We start from the raw sequence: 12,866 nt of genomic DNA, 5'->3' as shown, positions 1-12,866 counted from the left end.
GCGGCGGCCATAGACGAAAAAGATTGGACGGCAGGAGGTCCTTCCGGACCCCCGCTGGACTTTTGGCAAGTCTCGTGGGGGTCAGGAGGCCCCCCACAAGCTGGCCAAAAGTTCCTGGAGGTCCAGCGGGGGTCAGGGAGCGATTTCCCGCCGCGAATCGTTTTCGTACGGAAAATGGCGCCGGCAGGAGATCAACTGCAGGAGGTTGTTCAGCGAGGCGCCGGAACCCTCGCTGAACGACCTCCTGCAGTCGATCTCCTGCCGGCGCCATTTTCCGTACGAAAACGATTCGCGGCGGGAAATCGCTCCCTGACCCCCGCTGGACCTCCAGGAACTTTTGGCCAGCTTGTGGGGGGCCTCCTGACCCCCACGAGACTTGCCAAAAGTCCAGCGGGGGTCCGGAAGGACCTCCTGCCGTCCAATCTTTTTCGTCTATGGCCGCCGCCATTTTTCGGCGCCATTTTGGAAAATGGCGCCGGCTGAAGACGACAAGATTCAGAGCAGGAGCCCGTTCCGGACCGCTGCCGTTCCGGACCGCCGCTGGACCCGCAGGTTATTTAAGTTATTTGGGGGGGGGTTTGGGAGGGTGGGGGATTTAATTTAAAGGGTCGGGGGTGGGTTTTAGGGGGTTTTAGTGTGCCGGCTCACGATTCTAACGATTTATAACGATAAATCGTTAGAATCTGTATTGTATTGTGTTCCATAACGGTTTAAGACGATATTAAAATTATCGGACGATAATTTTAATCGTCCTAAAACGATTCACATCCCTACTGCCTATAGATATAAATGTGTGTGTATATTGCACATATAGGTCCTTCTTCAATAAAGATGTTTTTCCATAGGCAAAGAATGGAGAAAAAAAAGTCATTTTTGAATAATGCCCACAGTGTTATACGAAGAAACCTACCTTCATAATACAACCAACAAAATGGGAAGAGACAGTTGCCTTGCCAGAGATGAGATTTTTCCTAAATTTGGAGAAAAGTCCATCAGCAACAACAGTCAGTGGTGCATGGAGTTCCTAAAACAGAAGGAAACATTTAGTTCTTGGCTTCTTGCCTGCTATTTATTTTCCTTGAGTCCTACTAGAACAGTCCAAATGCATGGGTTTTGCTCCCCTACCAGTAGATGGAGATAGAGAACAACTGTATTGCTGACATCACCCTATATATATATATTTATTTATTTATTTATTTATTTAAATTCTTTTAATATACCGATGCTCAAGACCAGGTCTTATCGTACCGGTTTACAATAAACTAGGGGGTAAACCATTTAACCAGTAAAAACATTGAGAGCGAGAAGTTACATTACAACAGGGAATGTACAACAAGGCTTTTGAAGAGAAGTAAAAAGGAAAGATTAACAATTTCTAATTTGAGAGCAGCGCATGTAAGCAGAAGCAGTTGCGAACATGGTAAAAAATATATACAATGAATACTATATTTGCAGGGAAGTCTATAAGGCGAGTTACTGTTTAAATAAGGTCGACGAGGCAAGTTACGAGAGTGCGTAAATTAACCGGAAAACAGTTTCTCTGTGAGGCGAAAATAAACAGACGCTACTGATGGGTGATGGACCGTGTAGGTTACCAGATAGTTTCTTCAAGGAAATGCTTGGGCGAATAGCCAGGTTTTTAATTTTTTTCTAAATGTGAAATGACAGCTTTCTTGGTGGAGATCTGGCAGGAGATTGTTCCAGTGAAGTGGGCCAGCCGTTGATAGCGCTCGTTTTTCAATTGTGTTGTGTATAACTGATTTGTTAGGAGGAGTCTGTAGCGAGTCTCTGTATGCTGATCTGGTTGGTCTTGCTGAGGAGTGACGTTTGAGGGGTATGCTGAGTTGGAGAGATGATTGTTGAAATATCGTTTTGTGTATGATGGTCAGTGACTTGAAGAGAATTCTGTAGTGGATGGGTAGCCAGTGAAGTATTTTGAGAATTGGTGTGATGTGGTCCATACGGCGAGTGTTTGTGAGGATCCTGGCTGCAGAGTTCTGCAGCATCTGAAGAGGTTTGGTAGCTGAGGCTGGAAGACCAAGCAGAAGCGCATTGCAGTAATCAATCTTCGAGAATAATATGGCTTGAAGGACTGAGCGGTAGTCCCGGAAATGTAATAGGGGTCTTAACTGTTTTAAGACCTGTAGTTTATAAAAGCCTTCCTTGGTTGTGTTATTGATGAATTTCTTCAGATTCATTCTGGCATTGTGCCACCTGCAGCTCTCCAGTATTTATGAATCAAAGCAAACAACCATTTAAACTTTCTCTCCCCTCCACCACCACCCACACAAGCAGGGAAGTCTGAACCTCTGAAAGTTTGAGGGATCTAATCAAGAAAATAAATTACAAACTAGAAACTGAGAACATAAGAGGCACATACAATTACTATGCAATGTATAGGTTATCAGCTGGATTGGGTAGGAACCTGGACTGGTCTAATAGCACTCAAGGAAGGAAAATTAGCAGGAAATAACTAAATTTTTCCTTCCTAATCATCCCACCAGACCAGTCCAGATACATTGGGATGTACCCAAGCCACCCTCATTCAGGGAAGGAGACAAACAAACCTGCTCTCAGAATGATTGCCCCAAAAGAGGCAGCCTCCCTAACTTGAATGTTTAACCAGTGATGCTTGGCAAAAGCATGCAAGGAACCCCATGTTGCTGCATTTAAACTTCCTCTGGTGAAACCGAGTGTAGTTCTGTCCATGAGGTCGCCTGACCCTTCTAGAATGCACGCTAAGACTCTCAAGCACCACCAGTCCTTTGGAAATGTAGGCAGAGCTGATAGCCTTTGAAGCCTTGTCTCCTCTAATCACTGAAGAGAAGGAACAAATAATATGATATGCCCTTTCAACACTGCTGCCTGCAGCTTCTAGAACCCATAGCCTCCACGAAAAGGGTCCTCACTTTGGGCTTTCCCATCTGCCCACCGAGCTGACACCGGCTTTTGCTTCCCCATCCACTGGGAACTGGCTCTGCCCCCCTCCCAAGTGACATCACTGAAGAGCATCAAGCACATAAGCCAGCTGCTTATAGCAGAGGTGCTCGAGTCATAGATATGTCTGCCCTTGTCGGGCACATGGATTACAACAAATGGACACACCCCTTTGTGCTTGTCCTTCAGGTTTTCCTTGTTAACACGTTCCTTTCTTTCACTGTTTTCTGTTCTTCAGTCACCAATGATGGTTGCTGATGCCCTGACTGCCCAAATTTCAATTATTACAGGACAAGGTAGATAAAACTTTGATTTTGAATTGAACGCCATTCAAAATCAGATCCTCCCCCTCTATAGGGAGTTCTACATGAGTTTTCTTAAAGTCTAGCTCAGCCAAGATCTGAATGATCAAGAGAAGCTCTTATTTCTTAAACAGACATACGATTCTCAGCTTATCCCTCCTGCAGAGGGGTCACCTTCTGGGTCAATCTCCCAAGCCCTCACCACCTGGGAATGCCTCCAACAAAACTAAAACAGTAACCAGGTCTACCTCCAGCTTCAACCTAGGCCTTTTTACTTGATCCTGACCACTGAGATTTCTCAAAGGCTGAAATGGGCTAGGGACTAGACAGTAGAAGAGTACCGGAAGGCTCATCTGCATACTGCTCCCAGCATCCTCTGGGAGAGGACTCCAGAGGTCACAGTGAGCGATCCAGGTTTTGAACTCCACAGCCCCAGCTTCCAGTGGCCCTGCACCCTTTGCAGTAGAAGAGGACCATAAGGCTCATCTGCATACTGCTCCCAGCATCCCCTGGGAGGTGACTGAAGTCTCAGCGAGCGATCCAGGTTTCGAATTCCATGGCCTCAGCTTCCAGAGGCCCCGCAACCTTTGCAGTATAAGAGAACCGGAAGGCTCATCTGCATACTGCTGCTATAACAGACCTCAGAGTTTTCATGCAGAAATGGGAAACATTGAGAGCCACATTTACCTTCTTTAAATCCAATAACTCTTGAATTGGATACAGGGGGAAAGAAGAACATAATAAACTGCCATACTGGGTCAGACCAAGGGTCCATCAAGCCTAGCATCCTGTATCCAACAGTGGCCAATCCAGGCTACAAGTACCTGGCAAGTACCCAAACAGTAAGTAGATCCCTTGCTACTGATTCCATTAAAGCAGTGGCTATTTTCTAAGCCAACTTGATTAATAGCAGTTAATGGACTTCTCCTCCAAGAAACCTTTTTAAAACCCAACTACACTAAGAGGTAGATCTTCAAACGATACGCGAGCGCGTACTTTTGTTCACGCAGCAGGCGTGAACAAAAGTACGCTGGATTTTATAAGATACGCGCGTATCTTATAAAATCCGGGGTTGGCGCACGCAAGGGGGTGCACATTTGTGCAACCTGCGAGCGCCGAGCCCAGCGCGGCCTGCCTGTTCCCTCCGAAGCCGCTCCAATTTCGGAGCGGCCTCGGAGGGAACTTTTCTTCGCCCTCCCCCCACCTTCCCCTCCCTTCCCCTACCTAACCCACCCCCCCGGCCCTATTTAAAACCCCCCCTACCTTTGTCAGCAAAGTTACGCCTGCTTTCAGCAGGCGTAACTTTGCGCGCGTCGGCCGGCAGCCCCGCTCCGTCCTCCAGTCCTGGGCGGCACGCCCCCGAAACGCCGCGTCATTTCGGGAACACCCCCGGACACGCCCCCTCCCTCCCCTTTTCGAAAGCCCCGGGACTTACGCGCGCAGGCGGCCTATGCAAAATAGGCGCGCGGGCCTTTTAAAATCCGCCCCTAACTGCACTAACCACATCCTCTGGCAACAAATTCCAGAGCTTAACTATGTGCTGAGTGAATGGAGTAGACTTCTTTGGCCCAAAAAGTTTCTCCATTTTATTCAGCCGAGCACAACGGCCTTTGAGAGTCATCTGATTGCATAGCTGACACTGTCAGATGTCGTGCATTGCCCCCAGGCAGAGGATGCACACCTCTTGCGGATCCGTGATGGACATGGTTCGCGGGCACGGGGTGGGGGCACCAACGAAAAAGTAAGTTGGCGAAAGGTCGATGGCCAGCGGCCACCTGGGAGCTACATACCAGGAATCAACCGGAAAGAAGGTAGAGGTGGTAAAAAATACCTACCACACCAGGAAAAGCACCGACCGGAGAAGGGGGACCCAACGTAGGACAGACACGAAAGATACTTGTACAGCAGAGCTCCAAAAACCACGAGGCAACTATCACCGTGGGAAAAAAAGAGACTGAAGGGGGACCTCGTGTGGACGCTCAGATAGTGGCATGCTGGACATGCTCAGTGTGCCAGTTCTAGAAACCTTGACAAAGGTTTTCTGTGCTGGGCTCCATCTGATGATGTCACCCATCTGTGAGGACTACCATCCTGCTTGTCCCAGGAAAATACCCCCTCCTAGATCACTTACCCCAGTCATTACAGACGCCCTTGGTCAGAGACCACATTTCATGGACTCTAAAGCCATACACTAGGCATCAGTTTCCTCTGCAGCATTCCCAGCCCTGGCTGACCCAGAGTGTGAAAACCTGAGCCAGGACTTGAACCCAGCTCCTCCATATGGCAGTGTAAAGCCCTACCAAATGTTCTTTATATTAGAAATAATTTAAAAATCAAATGTACTATTTAAATATCCTTTCTGCTCCAGCTATAATATTCTTATAAAATGGGTGTTTTATTTCCAGTAATTATGTCATAGGTAAAACATAAAATTATTTAATTGGTCTCCAGCACCATTGCCTTTCATTAAAATCATTAATACTGGCTGGTTACTGCAGTTTGCTTTCTACAGCCACATCTGGATCTTCTGTGCGTCTCTTTAACTGAAGTAAACAAATACAATTAATTTAAACTAAAATGCTGTATTACATGTTTTTTAGATATATGTTCCATTTACAATACATTCTCCCAAATAATAGTTAAAGCAATTTTTCTTCAATAGCAAATTGCCATTTCCCACAAATACTCCCTTATCTTACTGATGATCCACTGCATAAATCTAACATTATCAGATGTGACTGTAACAAAAGTTCCTGTAATTTCATAAATAACACTTCGGCACTGTTCTCAGCAGAGAGGTGTCATTTCTTGAACAACCTCATCCAATCAGCACCGCATGAGACACAGGGCCAATGGTGCGGTGGAAAGTCAAATACCTTTACTTCCAGACTCACAGAACTACACATAAAAGAAATTTGGTTCTTACCTGCTAATTTTTGTTCCTGAAGTCCCATAGGTCAGTCCAGATGAGTGGATTTATGCATCCCTACCAGCAGATGGAGGCAGAGAACAAAACTTTGGGGCACTGCTACATAACCAAGAGAGCCACCTGCAGTCCCTCAGTATTGACCTGTACCCAAGCCAAGATGTCTAACTCAACAACCCCCAATAAACCTTGGACGAACAAAGCTTAAAGTTGGAGCCCTATGCAAACTAGGCTTCCTTGACTTAAAAAAAACATATACCAGCTATGTACAGTTTTCATCACTCTGATCAAATCAAATGTTGAAAAAATGCGAAAAGTGGAATATAAATCTAAATAAATAAATAAAATAAATAAATGTCAGCTCAATCAGGTTAAATAATATAGAAAAAGCTTTAATGGGCAAGACGATATAGCAATCAAATACAAAAAAAGACGTATCCACCAAAAATTACAATGAATAATCTAAGGGACCATCATATAAACCCCTCACTTTGATATCTTTTAGAGCCTTGCGTTATGCTCTATCGATAGATCAAAGGGGTACACTTTTAATCATGGTCCAATTTTTAAAGAAAAAATTTTTTGAAGCATTTTTACAAAAAATTATAATTATTAAAAAAGTGCACTACTTCCCTGTTTGTTGAAGTTAACTCATGCCCAACACGGTACCATGTTTTGCAAACTGCTGCTTCAGGGGCTGGAATCAGCATATACTCAATCCAAAAAAATTCCTTCTTTTCTTTTCAGTCCCGTTTTAATTTTGCTGACTGAAGCGACTGATCATTTCTTCACACAGCGTTTTCACCCGCAAAAGATTCAGCGTTTGACCCTTTGATCTATCACACCACTTTGTTCTATCACACCACTGCTCAAGGGGCCAAAGCTGAGACTTCAAAAAGCCACTTAAGCAGAATCTCCAGCTTCCTTTCCTGGAGATCCTTGAGAGCCGCTCCCATCACTGGGATGGTAGTCTTCTTAGTAATCGCCGAAACGGCTGCATCCACCTTGTGAATTCTCCATAATTCCAAGGTCTGTTCTGGCAAAGGATATAATTTCCCCTTAGCTCTTGCGACCTTCAGGCATCCCTCAGGGGATTCCCACTCCTGATCCACCAACTTCTTCACCTGCTTCAGAAACGGAAAAGCGGTAGGAGGTCCCCGCAAACACTCCATCCTTGCCCAAAGCACAATTGTGGGAAAACGAGGCCACATCTAGGCAAGACTGCCTCAGGCCACAGCCACGGCAAAGTCTGCCTCGCTGCGCGGGAGCCGGCATGTTGGGGAAGTCGGGCCTGCACACGTGGCCAGGCCTGAAAATAAACATAACAGCAGCAATCACACTGATCACTTCCCGGTGCCGACAAAGGCAGGCAATTTGGCCCGCTCCCTCCTGCCTGCCTCCTGGCAGAAAACACCACAAAACATACCGGCTCCTCAGCCCTGCTGCTGCAGCCTCTCTCCCGGTAACTGCTCTTCTTTTTTTTTAAAGAAACAAGGCCTAAAGGGAACAAAGGAGGAAAGACGATTTCCCTGCTTCTGGAGGCTACCTGCTGAGGAGCCAGGCATAGCAATGGGCCCAAAGGGGAAGAGGGAACTAGAGCCCCAGCCATCTACCTCCCCGGCAAAACAAGGGCCGAGTCCTGAACGGGATTGCCAACGTCTCTCCCCCCAAAGGGATGGCCCATGAAGGAACCTAACACCTCGAGGAGCTGAATCCTCTTCTTATCCTTTTCTTTTTTTCTTCTTTTTTTTTTTTTTAACACTGCAGGTATGCACCTCTATCATCTGCTGGAGACAGAGAAATACTGAGGGACTGCAGGTGGCCCTCTCATTTATGTAGCAGTGCCTCACAGTTTTGTTTTCTGCCTTCATCTGCTGGTAGGGATGCATAAACCCACTCGTCTGGACTGATCCAGGATAGGAACAAGAATCCCAAATTCAGAAAACTTTGTAAGAGGCATAAGTGCTGACAACTGAAAGCTCTTATTGCGAGACAGCTCACAAATAAGTGCCCGAAAGATAGGGTTGCCAATTGGCTCCATTTTTATTTTCAGGATAGGTAGATCCAGACTTGGTTTTACCCCATGGCAAGCAAGAACACACAAATCTGATTTCCCTATTAATGCTCCTAGGAAAAGCAGGACTACAAGACCCAGCATGCAGTGGTGAAAATACCAGGACTGGTTAACCTATCCTGAAAAAATACAGCCAGTTGGCAACCCTAACTGAAGGAGAGGAACCTTAGAAGAGAAACTCAGAAAACGGTAGCAAAAGCAAAACAAAGATGTCTCCCTCCTATAGAATGAGAGCTGGCAACTCCATAGAAATACCCAATAAATATTTTACTATTCATCTGTGACAGCTGAAAACATTCATACCTTAATATCACCAGTGTCTTTATCTTTGTACTGAACTCCAATAACGCTGTCATCTTCCTCCATCAGTTGCAGCACAGTTCCCTCAATAAAGCGTGTGCTGCAAACGGAGCACATAAAGAAATTATACACAACTTGCAACACAAACCCTACAAAGGAAGGCTCAACACACTCAAAATGTACTCACGGGAAGAAAGAAAATAAAGAGGGATAAGAAAGAACCATTTACATTTTTAACAGGCTTTAGCCAATTCTGGGAAAGAATTTCAGGGACAAGGGGTTATTATTGAAAGCCTTCCGGCGATAGGGAAATATCTACAGTACCTGAATGTAATCCACTTTGAAGTGCCTGAAAGTTGGAAGATGAAGGTTCAGAGGAATCATGAGATCGTTCAAATAATCATAAAAATGAATTCATCATCTTGCTCATTAAATCCATTTGCAACAATATTGCTGAAAGCCATCCAGAAGGACATTAGCATTCATAATACAAAAATTGTGAACCTTTCACTGACTGAAGGTGCATTACCTGTTTCCTTGAAACAAGCACCTGTTCACCCAGCTTTGAAGAACACATCTGCTGATCTTTCTAGCTACCTTCCTAGGGTTGCCAACTGACTCCAGATTTTCAAAATAGTCCTGGTTTTACTCCCCAGCATGCAAGTACTTATAATATTGCTTTTCGTAGGGAATGCAATAGGGAAAGCAGAATAAGTCCCAGCATGCAATGGGGTAAAACCAGGACTGGATCAACCTGTCCTAAAAATCTGGAGCCAGTTGCAACCCCTACCGACCCCCTTCATCACTACTATTCCTTTCAGAAATGATTGAAATGGTTGGACTAAATCAGCTGACTGATTTTGTTGATGATCATTGAATTCTTGATCAACAACAGTTTGGATTTTGCAAGTTTGTTAATACTGAAACCCTTCTGTTAACTAGCTGGGACACCATCAGACATGGTTTCAGTAGTAAACTATGTTATGGTACTTCTTGATATTTCAGTAACCTTTGACGCCCTAATGATACTGGAGTGTCTGGCACTGTATTGAACTGATTTAATTTCTATATGACTGAGTGATTGCCCCTGCAGTATCTTCTTGGTATACGATCACCACTGGTATGCCTCAAGGCTTGGCCTTATCGGCTATTAATGCAGACAAAATAGAGGTGATCATCCTGAGTAAATTCTGTCCTCCCTCTCCCCAGTGCTCACTCTGTTTTTGTTTTTGAAAACTGCAAATTACCAATTCTGACACGTGTGAAAACTAGATGTTATATTAGATTCTGATTTGTCCATGCATGCCCTTGTTAAGGCCATGGTGAGGGCTGCATTCATCAAGTAGCATATGCTTCATAGGTTAAAATGTTAATATTGGACCCCAGTGACTTTAGCACTGAACTTCAGGCCCTCATTTTTTCTGCAATGATTACTGTAACTCACTCTACATTGGTCTCCTGGCAAAAACCCTCAGAAAATTGCAAATTGTACAGAATTCTGCTGCACGTATTAACCATATCTAGTATGAGAGATCACTTTACTCCTGTCCTCTGTTCCCTCCATTGGCCTCCTATCCAATGGAGGATCAAATTCAAACTTGTCATGCTTATGCACAAACTATTAAATAATGCCCTATCACGTTGGATCAGCTCTATTTGGTATATTTTTAGTACAGCACAAGCAGCACTAAGATCTGTTCACTGGGTTCTACTAGAGAGAGACTCCCTACAATCTGCCCTTCTTGTAGAAATATGTGATTGGGTGTTCTCTGTCGCCTGCCCACTTTTCTGGAACACGTTGCCTGAACTACTGCACACCATTACCATTACTCAAGCATTTATAAAGGCATTAAAATCCTTTTGATTTAGACATGCTTTTGAAGAGGATGTTAGACTAATTCAATCTGAGAAATCAATCTTGGTTATATGAAGTGAATTTGATTTAAGTCTCCCTTAATTTTTTTCCCTCGGAGTCAGGACATTGCATTTTTTTCAGGATATTATTTACCACCTCCCTCCCCCCATCCAGTGTGTCTCTAGATTGTTACCTTGGAGTATCTCTGCTGTTGGTAATTTATTTCTTGGTTGTGATGTTGGTTAGTCACATGTCAGTTATTTTAGAGATCTATGGTTCATGTATGTTATATTGTAGCCTGCCTTGAATCTTGGAGTGAGTCTGTTATACAGCTTATAACTTAATTAATTAATTAATCAATTAATTAATTAAATGAATGAGAAAATAGTTGTTTACTGAGAAGATGGTAAATGCCTGGTCTAGCCTACCAGCAGAGGTAAAGGAAACCAATACTATGACAGACTTCAAGAATGCTTGAAACAGATGCAGATTACAGTAGTTGGAACAGGTTTTAGTGGGTAGAAGTACTAAAGACAATAACCCTTTAGTCCTTCAACAGCAGAGGCAAAAGAAGTGGGGTTAAGGGGCAGATAAAAGAAGCACAGCCTAGCAGCAAACTACAATTCCCCAGAAATCAACTGAGATTGACGCTGGCAGGTTTTTGGGGGACAGATATCATCAAGCAAGGTGATATGGGGAAAAGAAAGTGCAGATAAAGGTAGCATGACCTAGCGATACTGCAGGCCAGTAGCTTGGTTGGTATCAACGGCCTACAATTCGCTAGAAACATTTCGGGTCAGGTTGGTGGTTGCCATGTACCTTCCAGCAAGGCCTTAGGAACTAGAAGACTGGATGTCTACAATGGCCTCACTAGTTTTGGTAGCTGTGTAGGTTATTACAAAGCTGGGTGATAAGGCACAGTGGGTGCTGGGTGTTGAATTAAGAATGGGAACTTGAATACTCGTCTAATCAAGATGGTAAAGAACCAAAGATTGTGATAAGAAGTAATAACCTACAAACAGTCAAACATCTACGGATGGCAGACAGGATATATTCTTTGCAGTGTACACAAAAATGGTCTAATTGGTTTTTATCTGGTATCAAATACTATGGGGCCGATGCAATACAGTGCACTTAGCCCAGCGCACTAAAGGGACCAATCAGCAATAAGTGAAGGAGTGAATAAATTAAGTGCCCGGCACTTTAATATTGATTTATTAATTCCTTCTGGTGCCGGTAGTCAGGTTTGGAGAATGGACGCTGAATTTATCAGCATCCATTTTCCTAACTCCTACATGTGCGCTGGTTAGGAAAACGGGACGCTGATAAATTCAGCATCCGTTTTCTTAACCGGCAAAAGCCACTAACAGTGGACCTCTCTCGGCTCGCGCTGTCAAGGAGATGCTAGGGGTGCATAATCGCTCCTAGTGCCTCCTCGACAGCGCGAGCCCTAATTTAAATATTGCATCGCGTTCCCAGGAGAAGTGCCTGGAAGCGCGTTATGAAAGCGGGCGCTGAACACACAGCACCCACTTTCAGTGCAACTTTTTTGCATCGGCCCCTCTGTTATTCTATGAAATGGGTATTGGAGACATCCATTTCCTTTTCAGTAAAGGAATATTTCCTCATTCATCATCTGAACCTTCTTCCCTTCAACTTCATATCATGACTCTTGTCCTTGAATTTCTTTTAATATGATCTGCATTACCATAAATAATTATATCAATTCTGTGTCATTATAAAATGTGTTAAAACATCATAATGTAATATGTTAAATGATCTTTCTTACTTGGGTTCTGCCCTGGCCACTCTTCGAAGCCCCATGATAAAACGCCCATGATGGAATGCTCTGCCACATTGCACCTGCCTGTCTTCTCCCATTGGATAAGGGATTTCTACCTCAGAATTGCTCTCCAGATCATGAATTACATAACCATTTATTACATGTGCATCAATACCTTCCACTGCATCTACAAAGCAATTCAGATCAAAATCAACATTTTAGCCTGATGCACTAGACACAGAATAGGAGAAAATCCTTAGCAGATCAAGCTAATTCTGTGTGAATTAAAATAAAGAAAAAAACAAGACAGATCTTTGCAATCTCAGCTTATTCAATTGCCAAATCGCAAAGTTGCACCTGGAACATGTATCACTGAGCATCTGTTTTCAGATCAGCACACAAAAGGTGTCTTCATGAAATCCCTGAAAGCATGGGACAAAAGTTCCTCCCATTTTCAGTATTATGCTTCCATAAACAAAATCCATGCTGCTTTGCCTGCACCATGTTAAAATTCAACTGATAAGATCTTCCCTTTCACATTTTAATTAGATCAAATAAATATGGCATACCTTATTTTCAAAACCACAGACCTTGTCATGAAAGGGAACACAAACTGGCAACATGATGGGCTCTCAAGGTGCTAAAAACTTTTAAGTAACAGAAAGCAAGACTGCTCATGGAAATCATTC

At 43.9% G+C, this 12,866-nt stretch overlaps 1 protein-coding gene across 2 annotated transcripts in view; it reads right to left on the bottom strand.

Moving 5' to 3' along the window:
- SQLE (squalene epoxidase) overlaps positions 1-12,866 on the bottom strand; it is a 67,911-nt gene that overhangs the window by 24,320 nt on the left and 30,725 nt on the right. For both annotated transcript variants that reach the window (XM_029592011.1, XM_029592010.1), the window contains exons 3-5: positions 12,184-12,364; positions 8,543-8,639; positions 911-1,024 (exon numbers count right to left, since the gene is read on the bottom strand). In XM_029592011.1, the coding sequence (XP_029447871.1) occupies positions 911-1,024; positions 8,543-8,639; positions 12,184-12,364 (392 nt within the window). The remainder of the gene's footprint in view (positions 1-910; positions 1,025-8,542; positions 8,640-12,183; positions 12,365-12,866) is intronic.

This window comes from Rhinatrema bivittatum, chromosome 2, assembly GCF_901001135.1.
Source record: "Rhinatrema bivittatum chromosome 2, aRhiBiv1.1, whole genome shotgun sequence".
Taxonomy (NCBI): domain Eukaryota; kingdom Metazoa; phylum Chordata; class Amphibia; order Gymnophiona; family Rhinatrematidae; genus Rhinatrema; species Rhinatrema bivittatum.
This window is presented reverse-complemented; position numbering and strand designations above follow the sequence as displayed.